The following is a 13,289-nucleotide window of genomic DNA, read 5'->3' as shown; positions in this document are numbered from 1 at the left end:
CTTTGGGGGTCTCTGAGGAGGTTTGGGGGTCCTGGCGGGACCTTTTAGGCAGTTTTGGGGTCTCTAGGGGGTTTACGGGGTGTTAGATGGTTTTGAGGGTCTCTGAGGGGGATTGGGGGGTCCCTAAAGGGGACTGGGGGGTCCCAGGTGGGTTTTGCGGGTCACTGAGAGGGTTTAGGGGGTGCTGGGGAGGGATGAGGCCTCTGAGGGCATTTGAGGGGCCCTTGAGAATGTTTTGATGTGTCGAGGGGGGATTTCAGGGGTTTTGAGGGCATTTTGGGGGGTCCCATAAAGCCCAGCAGTGGGTCTAGGGGGTCCCCCAGCCCCAAAAAGAAGGGGTCCTAGGGATGGCCCCCAAAATCCGGGGGGGGGAATGTACCACATCTGGGTAAGGGGATCCCTAGACCCCAGTATATGCCAGTGACCTTCCAGTGACCCCTTCAGTGACCAGCCAGTGTGTCCCAGTGACCTCCCACTGCCCCCCAGGACGGCCCAGTGATCCTGCAGTGAGCACCCAGTAACCCCCAGTATGGCCCAGTAACCTCCCAGTGTCCCCCGCTGTGTCCTGGTAATCCCCCATTAACTCCCCAGTCCCTCCCAGTGCCCTCTCAGTGTCCCTCAGTTCCCCCCAGTGTGTTCCAGTATCCCCCAGTAATCACCCAGGGCCCTGCAAAGCCCCCCAACTCTCTCCAGTGTTTCCCCAGATGCCCTTGGCCTTTCTGTGAGTGTGTGGGGGGGTGTTTTTGTGGTCAGAGGGTCCAGGGGGGGCTCCTGGGGTGAGATGGAGGGTTGGGGACATCAGGGATGGGGTTTGGGGACAGTGGGGAGGGGTTTGTGGACAGTGGAAATGGGGGTGCCTAGGGGGGAATTATGGCTATGGAGAGGCCCTGGGGACATTGGATACACCAGGGGGGTCTCAGGGTGTCAGGGGTGGAACTGGGGACACCAAGAGGGTCTTGGGGACACCAGGGGGGGTCTCAAGACTCACCTGCTCTTGGTGCAGCCCCTCCTCTCCCCCCCAGGCCCCATTAACCCCTCCCAACTGTCTCCTAACCTCCATTTTCCCTTTAATCCCCTCCCCCCATAGGTACCTCTGACCCTCCAATGTCCCCAAGACCTCTTTTAACTTCCCTAAAGGCACTCAAAACCCCCAAATCCCCATACAAACCCCCAGATCCCCCCAAATATCCCACAGCTCCCCCTCAAATCACTTCCAACCCCCCTCAAAGAGGGATCACCCAGCACCCTGGGAGAGGAACACAGTGGGCTGTACTGGGGGCACTGGGCTGTACTGGGAGGGCACTGGGGGGGGCTCAGGTGTCCCACAACAAGGTGGCTCAGCTCTAGGAGAGATCTGGGAAGCAGTGAGGAGGTACTGGTCTGTACTGGTCTGTCCTGGTCTGTACCCCCAATCCCCAAAGCCCCTCCCCAGCTCCCCCAGGACCCTCCCGGACCCCAAAGCCCCCCAGGCCCCCTTCAGGCCCCTGACTTGGTCCTGCTGCCCCTTGAGCATCTGCAGCTGCTGCAGAACCAGGCATTTCTTTGCTCCCCACAGGGTCCTTCCCACACCCAGAATGGAATCTGGAGGCAGCAGGATGTGCACAGGGCTCCCATTTCCTACAGTGCAAAGGGGCTGCAGGGAATGATTCCCCTGCTCTTGCAAATCTGCCAAAACCTGCAGGGCACAGAAGTGGGAGCTTCAGGAATTTGCTGACCTTGGGAGTGGAGCTCACAGGGTATTGAGAGGAACATATCCCTCGAATACAATCTCTCTGCATATACAATATCTGTCTGGACAGACAGATAAAGCAATAATCAGATATATTCTGTATCATATATATGGCACATATTCTATAGAATCCATCCTTAGGTGTTGTATGATAGATCTATAAGATATTACAAACAATAAGCAATAACAAGGCAAGTGTCCTCCTTAGGGACACACACTTCAGAAGGGAACTTGCACTTGACCCCCCCTCTCTTCAGCTTCGAGCCACCCAGTGCCACAGAGGGGGACAGAGCTCCTGTGGAACATTCTATTCCACTGACACAGAGCAAGGAATAAACCCAAACTATTGCCTGGGTTTGTTCCCGGGGGGTCTCTGCAACAGCAAGCACAGCCCCACACTGACTGCTCTGGGCTGTGCAGGCATTTGTTCTTCTGCCTGTCTCACACACACACAAAAGTCTGGTGTAGTGCTGCCCTCAGGAAACCCCCGAACCTTAAATTCAGGCCCCATCATGTAGTCATGGCAGAAGTTGTCAGTGAATTTGCCAGAAAGCATGAAAAGTAGAAGAGCACACAGTTATACACAAATACAGGTAATTACTGTTCTGACCACACATTCCAGATTAATTTGGTGCAGTGATAATAAAAATCATAAACCCATGTAATGTTGTGCAAGAGAACACAGATTGACCAAGTGAAGCCAGACATTAATAGAGATAAATTCGAGAAGATCAGCAGTGCAGTGTTTTACTCCTGCTAACATTTGTGGACAGTCTGACACTGACTTCATGTACAGGATGGATGTACCTGTGCCCCTGGGGCTGCCAGTGCCATGGTGGGCAGCAGGAACCACAGAGGATGGTGCCAGTGAGGCAAAGAGCCACAGCCACAGATTGGCTTCTGTATCTGGGCCAGCAGAATGGATTCTGTCATTCCATTTGCATGGCCCATTGCAGCTCAACAATTTCAGTGTCTGACTGCCCAGGATTCTCTCACACTAAACTTCACACTCGTAGGCAAAAAGTTGCTTTTAATCCTTGCAAATATGGAAACTGCACACCCAGAATATTGGCACAACAGAGGAATCCAGTTGTCAGAAATGATGGCAGAGGAGGCGTGGAAGGAGGAAGCATTTGCACACCAAAGCACAGGGGTAATGATGAAGGCCTGAAGTCCAGTAATTTCATATTTATTCTCTACACTGAAACTAGGAAGAAAAAAATTGAGTTTTAAGTGAGACTACATTAATTCAGCTTTTGATTAATATATAGCAACTCAATCAAATCAAGTGCTCATGAAATGTCCTCACTCTCCTAATCCTCCCACTTAAACATTTTTTTTTTTTTGGCTGAATCTTCATATTTTGGAGTATGTTTTGGCTGAATCTTAACTTTTTGCAGTTTGGGGAGGGGTTCATCTCACTATTTCTGAGAGGCTTTTTGCCTGAATGTTGGTGGTTTGGGTTTTTCTGGGCTGAATCTTGGTGTTTGGGAGGTTTTTATGGAGACAGGATGCCCGGTGAGTTCTAGAGATGGACTTGGGCAGGAGGAACCCCCAAGCCAACGCGCTCAGCCCTTGTTTTCCCCCCATCAGGATTTGTCCTTCCCAAAGCTTGGGCAGATGGAGGAGAAGGCTGCGAGGAAGAGGAAGATGCCTTGGGCCCCCCAGGCAGGTGAGGAGGAAGTCAGTGTCCCTTTGGGCGGGTGTTGTGCTGGCTCTGTCAGCCGAGCATGGCCCCGGCTGCAGGACAACCCCGCTGGCGCCGCCGTCCTGCCGGGGCCGGAGTTGGGGGGATGTCCTTGGCCTTCCCTGTGGGCCGGAGGCAAATCCCCTCCCTGTCCTTCTTGCTTCCTGCCCCAGGCCCCGAGCTGAGGACGGAGAGCCCGGAGGACAAATCCCCCCGTGAGACCCTGGTGGGAGAGGCCGTTTTGAAGGGCTCCCCGGCGCAGGAAGGCAGCGGGGAGGGAAAGGGCCGGAGATCCCCCCTCAGGAGGGGCTCCAAAGCCATCCCAGGGTGCTCTGAGGAGGAAAGAGCCAGCCTGTGCCAGGAAGGCAGCCGGAGCTTGAGGGGGAGCTCTGAGCTGGTGGTCCCTGAGCAGCCTCCCAGCAGGCAGAAGCCCTTCAGGTGCTTGGAATGTGGGAAGAGATTCAGGAAGAGCTTCAACCTCCTCACCCACCAGCACATCCACACCGGGGAACGTCCCTACACGTGTGGGGAATGTGGGAAGAGCTTCAGGCAGAGGTCCAACCTCCACACCCACCAGCGCATTCACACTGGGGAACGACCCTACACATGTAGGGAATGTGGGAAGAGCTTCAACCAGAGCTCCAACCTCCGCACCCACCAGGGCATCCACACTGGAGAACGGCCCTACCCGTGTATGGAATGTGGGAAGAGCTTCAGGGACAGCTCCCACCTGATCGAACACCAGCACATCCACACCGGAGAACGGCACTACACCTGTAGGGAATGTGGGAAGAGCTTCAGCCAGAGATCCACCCTCCTCCAACACCGTGGTGTGCACACTGGGGAACAGCCCTACACATGTTGGGAATGTGGGAAGAGCTTCAGTTACAGCTCCACCCTCCACATCCACCGACTCATCCACACTGGGGAACAACCTTACAAGTGCTTGGAATGTAGGAAGAGGTTCAGGACCAGCTCAGATCTCCTCAGGCATGAGCAGACACACACAGATGAGAGGCCCTTCCGCTGCACCGACTGTGGGAAGGGCTTCAACCGGAACTCCCACCTTGTCACGCACCGGCGCATCCACACAGGGGAGAGGCCCTACAAGTGTGGGGAGTGTGGGAAGAGTTTCACCGAGAGCTCTAAGTTGACCAGACACCAATGGACCCACCGGTAAGGGAAGCTCTACCAGTTCCCCGACTGCGGGAAGAGCTTCAGCCGCTGCTCCAACTCCGTCAGCTATTGGAGGACCTTTATTGGATGATCCACAGGGTCCCACGTTGAGGACAGACCTGGTTCCAGGTCATCCATGCTGGGCACTGTATTGGGTCTGGATGGCCATGTTTTGGTAGCAGGGGAGCTCCAGGGGTGGGTTCTGTGAGCAGCTGCCAGAAGCTTCCTCCATGTCCAGCCCCTCTCCCGACCCCCCTGACAGTGAGGGTGACCCAGGGTCTTGTTAATCCAGCCCTTGGGCAGATTAGAGTGAAAGGACAGTGAATAATCAGTGTTTATAGATATATATATGTAGTGTTTATTTTAGAACAGTTGGGTTGCCATGTAAAGCAGGTTTGGAGCCATTTTGGTTCCTGTATATAGTGATATGAAAGCGTAAAAATAACACTTAAGAAAATGTAGAAGGGAAAAGAAAGTATCAGAGTAGAAAGATGCAGAGGCCACTCCCCCCTGAGGATAGTTTATCTATCTATCTATCTATCTATCTATCTATCTATCTATCTATCTATCTATCTATCTATCTATCTATCTATCTATAGGGTTTAGTTTAGGAAAATTTTATTTCCGTGTAAAGTAGATTTGGGACAGTTTTGGCTCCTGTTTATAGTGATATAAAACCATAAAAATAACACTTCCCCTCTCCGGCTCCTAGCCTAGCCTGTCCTCTCCAAGGGTGGATGTTCCCCCCTCTGCCCCAGGCAGTTCCATTGCCCTTGGGCAGCAAAGCCCCCACTGCTTCTGCAACTGGAGAGTGTTGGAGCCATGGACCATTAACATTCCAGTCTCTCCCAGCTCTGCATCCCAAAAGTCAAGAGGGATCAATCTGTCACCTCAAAGTGGATCAACCCCACTGAAAAAAGCTCGATCTCACCCCAAAATTCCTGTTTCTTATTTTCCCGATGTAATTCCGGGGCTGCCGGTGCCACCCCTCAGCTTTCCACAGGCTGAGGCTTGGCCTTGCACTTTTGCCTTTGCTGGATTTCTTCATCAAATATTTCTCTCTCCCTGAAAACAAAAATATGGAAGGTTTTCAATAATCTGGACATCTTTAGACCATCTGGACAATTTACAGGTTGCAGTGTTGGAACGGAACATTTTCCACATTTAATCATTTGTTCCCATCCCTCCCAGGAGGGAGGACACTGAACTCTTCCACAGAAACAGAAAACTAGTAACAAAAATTCAGAGACTACTGAAAATGAAAAATACCTTTTGCTCACAGGTGGCCCTTTCATTTCTTTCTCTTCTGCTTTCTTACAATTGAAGTTATCTGTGGCAGCAGTTGCCTAGATGATGGCCAAAAAAAGCATTTAATTCATTTAGAATCATTCCAGAAAACTGAATCACAACTGGGGATTTGAAACTGCCTCAGGGGAGCACATTTGGAGCAAAGGGTTCCTCAGTCACTTAGAAAATTTGGCTGAAACTGCTCGTTGTGGGCCTGAAACTCTTAAATAAATCATACCAACTCATCCTGCATCCTTCCCCGGGGAGTATTTTTATCCCCAGATTAAGATATTCTCCTGGCATTTTGTCTCTACACAAATCAATGTTCTCCTGGGAAAAGCACCAAGTATATGAGACAAGTAACTGTAAAAACAACCAACCCACCCACCCCACACACAAAGAACAGCCCAAGAAAACCCCATGAACTTGCCAAATTGAATAAACCCCTGAAAACCAGGCTTTGAAGCATTTCAGAAGTAATTAAAATACATGAGAAATCAGCCTTTCTGCCTTCAACAAACTGCCTCAAGCTTCTCCTTTCTGTGCTTAAAAATCAGCATTTCAGTGAGTCAGGCTGTAGACAGGTATGAACTTTGCTGCACAGCTCAGCCACCAGTGCCCCTAAAGGTCCCCCAGAAAATGGGATTGAGGGGGTCCTGGGTGGGCTCTGGATGGATTTAGGGGGTCCTTGGGGGTCTGTGGGGTGGTCCTGGCACCTTTAGGGTGAGCTGGATGACCATTGAGGGGGAGGTGCCCTCCCAAAGCCCCCCAGAGCAGGTTGACACAGGGGAACACAGGGGGGGGTCCCCATTCCCGATCCATTCTGGGGCCGGTTTTGCCCTCCCCAACCTCGGCTCCTCCCTGTGTCACATCTATCATATGACATCACATCCTCCTCTGTGACATCACATCTTCCTCTGTGACGTCACATCATCCCCATGACATCACATCCTTCTCTATGACATCGCAGCTCCCCTGTGATATCACATGCTTCCTGTGACATCACATCCTTCCTGTGACATCACATCCTTCTCTGTGACATCACAGCGCCCTGTGACATCACATTCTCCTCTGTGGCATCCTGTCTCCTATGACATCAAAACCTCTCTATGACATCACAGCTCCCCTGTGACATCACATCCTCCTCTGAGACATCACAACCCTCCCATGACATCACATTCTCCTCTGTGAGATCATAGACCTCCTATGACATCACAGACCTCCTATGACATCACATCCTCATCTGTGACATCACAGCCTCCTTTGTGACATCACAGTTCTCCTATGACATCACGTCCTCCTCTGTGACATCACAGCTCTCCTATGACATCACATCCTCCTCTGTGACTTCACAGCTCCCTGTGACATCACATCCCACTCTGTGACATCACATCCTCCTCTGTGACATCGCATCCTCCTCTGTGACATCACATCCTCCCTGTGACATCACATCCTCTGTGACATCACATCTCCTATGACATCACATCCTCCTATGTGACATCACATTCTCCTCTGTGACATCACATCCTCCTCTGTGACATCACAGCCTGCTCTGTGACATCACATCCTTCTCTGTGACATCACATGTCTCCTATGACATCACATCCTCCTCTGTGACATCATAGCTCTCTTATGACATCACATCTTCCTCTGTGACATCACAGCTGCCTGTGACATCACATCCTTCCCAGTGACATCAAAACTCTTCTGTGACATCACTTCCTCCTCTATGACATCACGTCTTCCTCTGTGACATCGCATGTCTCCTGTCTCATCACAGCTCTCCTGTGATATCACGTCCTCCCCTGTGACATCGCATGTCCCCTGTGACATCACAGCTCCCTGTGACATCACATCCTCCTCTGTGACGTCGCATGTCTCCTATGACATCCTTCTCTGTGATATCACATCCTCCCCCGTTACATCACAGCTCCCATGTGACATCACATTCTCCCATGACTTCACATCCTCTTTGACATCACATCTCCTATGACATCACATCCTCCCTGTGACATCACAGCCCCCTTAGGACATCACATCTCTCCTGTGACATCATCCCTGTGACATCATCCCTGGTGGCTGCCTGGGGATCTTTCCAGTCGTAGATGTTATCACAAAAAAGAAACTCTGTCTTTTATACAGGCAGGAAAACTGGAATCCTGATACCTTCAAGTCTTCAGCAAAAACCACGATTCAAACTACGAGCACTGCTCTTCTGTCTCCACTGAGCCAGTTGGAGGCAGCTGTGATTTAATAAAGCAGCAACAATGGGCCCAAACCCATGGTGTCCTTCAGATGCGCCGTGTCCTGAGCAGACTGCGTCCTGCTTGTCCTGTCCTGCTGCCTGCAGGACAACTTCCCCCTTGGCACACCCCCAGCCCCGGGCTTAATTGGGAAGTTGAGCTCTGGCTGAGGCTTTCTCCAGGAGAAGCCTCATTTGTCTCTCCTCAGGGCAGTCCCCCCAGCACCCAGCCAGGACAGGGCACAGAATGAGTGGCCCCAGCTCTGCCTCCCCAGGGGTGTCCAGGCATCCCACGAGGCGGCTGCTGTTGCTGCATCACCACCTCCCCTCACCAGAATGGATTTGGAAGGCTTTCCAAGCAGAGGGACCAGATGGAAACCTCTGGACCCCACAGAGAAAATATCCCCAGGGTCTTGTTAGAGCACAAACCTGCAACCAGTGATGACAGGTCAGAGAATCACAGAATCATCAATGATGGAAGAGACCTTCCAGATCTTCTAGTCCAACTGTCAACCCAGCACCACCAGAATCACCCCTAAACCCCATCCCAAAGCGCTACATCCAGATGCCACCTGAATGCTTACAGAGACTCCACCACCTCCCTGGGCTACTTCTTCCAATGCCTGAGCACTCTCTTAGTGGAAAAAGTGTTTTGGAATATCTAATAGGAACCTTGTCTGATGCAATTTAAGGCTGTTTCCTCTCTTCCTGTAACTAAAGGCTTTGCAGAAGAGACCAACCCCATACCCACTGAAAACCTCCTTTCAGGTCATTGCAGAGAGCAATGAGGTCCCCCCTGAGCCTCCCCTTCTCCACACTCAACAAGCCCAGTTCCCTCAGCTGTCCCTCAGCAGACATGTTTTCCAGAGCCTTCCCCAGCTCCGTTCCCTTCTCTGGACATGCTCCAGTCCCTCAAGGGCCTTTTGGCACTGAGGGGCCAGAACTGGACACAGCACTCCAGGTGGGGCCTCCCCAGTGCCCAGCACAGAGGGGCAATCAGTTCTCTGCTCCTGCTGGCCACACTCTTCTCCACAAAGGCCACGATGCCCTTGGCCTTCTTGCCCCCCTGGGCACACTCTGCCTCATATCCAGCTGCTGTCAAGCAGCACCCCCAAGTCCCTTCCTGCTGAGCAGCTCTCCAGCCCCTCTGCCCCCAGCCTGGAGCATTCCAGGGGGTTGTTGGGACCCAAGTGCAGGCCCTGACACTTGGCCTTCTTGATCCAGCCTGTCCAGATCCCTCTGCAGAGCCTTCCTGCCCTCCAGCACATCCACACTCACACCTAGATCAGTCAGTCTCCCAAACAGACCAAAGTCTGACCACCAGCAGTCCAGGGTATCAGTTCTGCTGCCCTCTTCTTCCTCCACCTAGAATGGAAAACTCCATCATTTTGGGGTCTCTGTGCCCGTCAGCTCTGACCACCACATCCCCCACCAGTCACAGAATCATGGAATGGTTTGGGTGGGAAGGGACCTTAAAGAGCATCTCAGTCCAACCCCCTGCCATGGGCAGGGACACCTTCCACTAGACCCAGAGCTCAGAGCCCCATCCAGCCTGGCCATGAACACTTCCAGGGATGGGGCAGCCAGAACTTCTCTGAGCACCTGTGCCAGGATCTCACTACCATCACAGTCCAGAAATTCTTCCTAATATCCCATCTAACCCTTCCCTTTCTCACTGTGAAACCATTCCCCTTGGCCTGTCACTCCAGGCCCTTGTAAATAGTCTCTCCCCATCTTTCTGGTTGGCTCCCTTCAGGCACTGCAAGGCCACAATTAGGTCACCCCAAAGCCTTCTCTTCTCCAGCCGCAACAATCCCAGTTCTCTCAGCCTTTCCTTACAGCAGAGCTGCTCCATCCCTCTGATCACTTTGATGGTCCCCTCTGCACTCACTCCAACAGGTCCATGTCCTTCCTGTGCTGGACCCCAGAGCTGGAGGCAGCTCTGCAGGGGTGACAAAATTACAGCCATGTGTGTTCCAGCGAGGACATTGTGGAACCTCCTGGAGTAAAGGGGCCATTGTGACACTGTAGGGCCTTCTGGAGCCAAAGGAACTCTGAGACACTTTGGAACCTCATGGAACCAAGGGTTCATTGTGCCATGAAGGCCCTCTTAGAACTAAGGGAGCCCTGAGACATTTCGGGACCTCATAGAATCAAGGGGCAATCATGACACTGAGGAACCTCAGGGACTCATGGAACCAAAGCAACCCTGGGACAATGTGGAAACACATGGAATTACTAGGCTACTGTGACACTGCAGGGCCTCATGGAACCAAAGGAACCCTGAGACTTTTCAGAACCTCATGGAATCAAGGGGCCACTGTGACACTGCAGAGCATCATGGAGACAAAGGGACCCCGGGACACTGTGGACCTCAAGAAATCAAGGGCCCATATTGGCACTGTGGAACCTCATCAAATAAAGGAGACATTCTTAACTGCAGGGTATTATTGAACCTAATTGACCATTGTGACACTGTGGAACCTGATGGAGTCAAGGGGCCTTTGTGACATGCAGGGCCTCATGGAACCAAAGGAACCCTGAGACATTTCAGGACCTTGTGGAATCAAGAGACCACTGTCATCCTGCAGAGCCTTATAGAGCTAAATGGACCCTGGTACACTGTGGAATGATGGAATCAAGGGGCCACTCTGACACTGAAGAACCTCATTCAACCAGAGTAACCCTGGGACACTGGAACCTCATGGAATTACTAGGCCACTGTGACACTGCAGGGCCACACGGAACCAAAGGATTCCTGGGACACTGTGGAATCTCATGGAATCAAGGGGCCACTGTGATATGTGGGGCTTCCTAGAACCAAAGGAGTCCTGAGACATTTTGCAAACTCATGGAATCAAGGGTCCATTATCACACTGCAGAGCCTTGCAAAGCCAAATGGACCCTGTGACACTGTGGAACCTCGTGGAATCCAGTGGCCATTCCCACACTGTAAAACCTCATGGATACTGTCAGGTTCCCATTATTAAGAGACACCTCTGCCCAAATTCAGCTGCAAAGGAGACCATGTGCCAAAGTCAGCAGTCCAGGTTTGATTTAACAGTAAAGAGAAGGGAGAGAGAGAGAAAGAAATGGAAAGAGTGAGAAGAAGGGGGTGGTGGGAAGCCAGTGAGAGAGAGACAGAGATGAAGTAAATGTATCACACCATGGAGATCCCTGAGGCTCCCACCGGTCCTTTTTCACCCTGCTCTGCTCGGTGGAGGGTCCCCAAGTTGTGCTTCTGGGCTATCACTTTTATACAGCCCAGGCCCCGGGTATTCAGGGGGGTAGATGCTGTTCCCACAGCTTGGGCTGGCACTTCTACAAGGACTTGCTTCCTTTCCCACACCTTGCCACGGTGGGAGTTTTGCCCGGTGTGCTTCCAGTCTGCAGGTGGGAATCTTTGTCTGGATGGGTTCCCCAGACCTGCCTTACCAGCCCTGGCTTCCTGTTGGGGCTGTCTGCTCTTTCCCACAGTCTGCACAGTGCAATTCTGTCCTGGGGGCTACTTCCAAAGCTTCACCTCCCTTTAGGCCTTGGAATTAAAGGCCTTCCTGTTTGCCACCAGTGCTTGTGTGTTGTGGCACCTTTTGGGATTTTCCTACTTTGACAGTGTTTTGAGACAGTTCATTGTGCCCTTCAAGTCCTTCCATGTGCACACACACACATCACTCTCACCAGTGTTTGGCCCTCCAAAGAACACAAGCCCTGATGATTTGTAGCTCCCACTCCAGTGGTTGGCACTTGGAGCTCCCTCCGTACCCAGAGCTCAGAGCTCCCTTGTGCCAGAAAGTTTAAAGATGATGTGCCTCATTCTGCCAAGACAACTCTTGGATAAAAGTGTCCCTCTGTGTTTCCTGGGAGAAGAACACTCTATTGTCATCTTCCAAAACTTTGGAGAGGTCCCAGAGATCTCCCAGGAAGGAATTTGGGGCCTCAAGCACATGACTCGTATATAGAGACTGAGGACTCAGGGGTCAGTGGTGTGAAGATTGAGGACAGTAGAGGAGTAGCCTGAGAGGTCTGGAAGGGGGGTGTCAGAGCTGGTGGAGCTTTTCTTCCTGTCAGAAAACAGCCTAAGAAAGAACTAGTGCCACCAAGGGCAGCTGGGGTGGCCTAGACTGGTGACAAGAAGTCAGAAATTCCCCTCCAAGGGCAGTGCTGTGGTGCAATATGTCACAAAGCAGGAGCCTGGATGAGCCCAAGGCTTTGTGTGTGCAGGAAGAGCCAGGGAGGACGCAGAGATGTCAGTGCAGGAAGGTGCCAGCCAGGTGGGGCAGCCGGGGGGATGACGACAGCCTGCAGGGAAAGGGGCAGGGCATGGACACCGTAGGACAGCCTGGGCTGGAGAGGAGTCAGGGATGGGGAGAAGCTGAAAGGCCCTGACACAGCCACCTTCTGCAGGCCTTTGGCCGTGGCTGCTGTCTGTGCCCCTGAGGCCAGGAGGAGGGGAGTGGCCCTCACAGCCCTGGGGCCTCATGGCCTCCTTGTCCCTGCTCAGCAGCCTGGCAGGTGCCACCCCATGGTCCTGCCCTTGGCATTGCACATCCCACATCCCAGTGCCCCAGGAAGAACCCTGAGGAATGAGGCAGGGACAGGATCTGCCTTCCCAGGGGCTGGGGGTCAGGGCTTGGCCTGTTGGATTAAGGAAACAAGTCAAGCTTTGTTCAGCATCAGTCACCTTTCCCTTGCTTGTCCATCCTTGTCATCACTGTCTGCAGTTTTCTGCTCTAACTGGAACCTGGGGACACCTTCTCAGTTGTGTCCCACAGTGAGACTCATTAGCACTACAAGAAACTTTAGTGTTTCAATCTCACTTTGACTTCTTCATATGTTGTTTGAACTCACTCTCAGGGACTGAGTCTCATGTAAACAACATCAAAGTCCCCTGAGGGTCATGAAATGCCTGGAGCTGTTGCTGTGCTGCTGAGCTGGGCCAGGCTCCTGGCACACTGGGAGCTCCTGGCAAGCAAGGAGAGCTTCAGAGAGACAGCTCTGCTGGTGAGCAGCTCCTCTGCACAGCCCAGCAGGGCTGAGGGCACTGCCTGCAGCACCCAGGGCACAGGAGAGAAGGCAGAGAGATGAGAGGCAGCCTGGGTTGGGAGGTGACTGAGCTCTCACTACAGGAGAAATCTTTCCAGGATTTGAAGGAAGAATTCTCTGGCTGT

The 13,289-nt window shown here is 52.4% G+C and overlaps 1 protein-coding gene and 1 pseudogene across 1 annotated transcript in view; one reads left to right on the top strand and one right to left on the bottom strand.

Moving 5' to 3' along the window:
- The window catches only part of LOC135405029 (zinc finger protein 271-like), a 278,014-nt pseudogene that overhangs the window by 137,939 nt on the left and 126,786 nt on the right, over positions 1-13,289 (bottom strand).
- LOC135404681 (zinc finger protein 501-like) overlaps positions 1-13,289 on the top strand; it is a 47,352-nt gene that overhangs the window by 2,132 nt on the left and 31,931 nt on the right. The window contains exon 2 of the mRNA XM_064639419.1: positions 3,600-4,565. Within this exon, the coding sequence (XP_064495489.1) occupies positions 3,600-4,565 (966 nt within the window). The remainder of the gene's footprint in view (positions 1-3,599; positions 4,566-13,289) is intronic.

The sequence above is a fragment of the Pseudopipra pipra genome, chromosome W, assembly GCF_036250125.1.
Source record: "Pseudopipra pipra isolate bDixPip1 chromosome W, bDixPip1.hap1, whole genome shotgun sequence".
In the NCBI taxonomy this organism is placed as follows: Eukaryota; Metazoa; Chordata; class Aves; order Passeriformes; family Pipridae; genus Pseudopipra; species Pseudopipra pipra.
The sequence above is the reverse complement of the archived record's forward strand: the minus strand, read 5'-3'. Positions and strand labels throughout refer to the sequence as shown.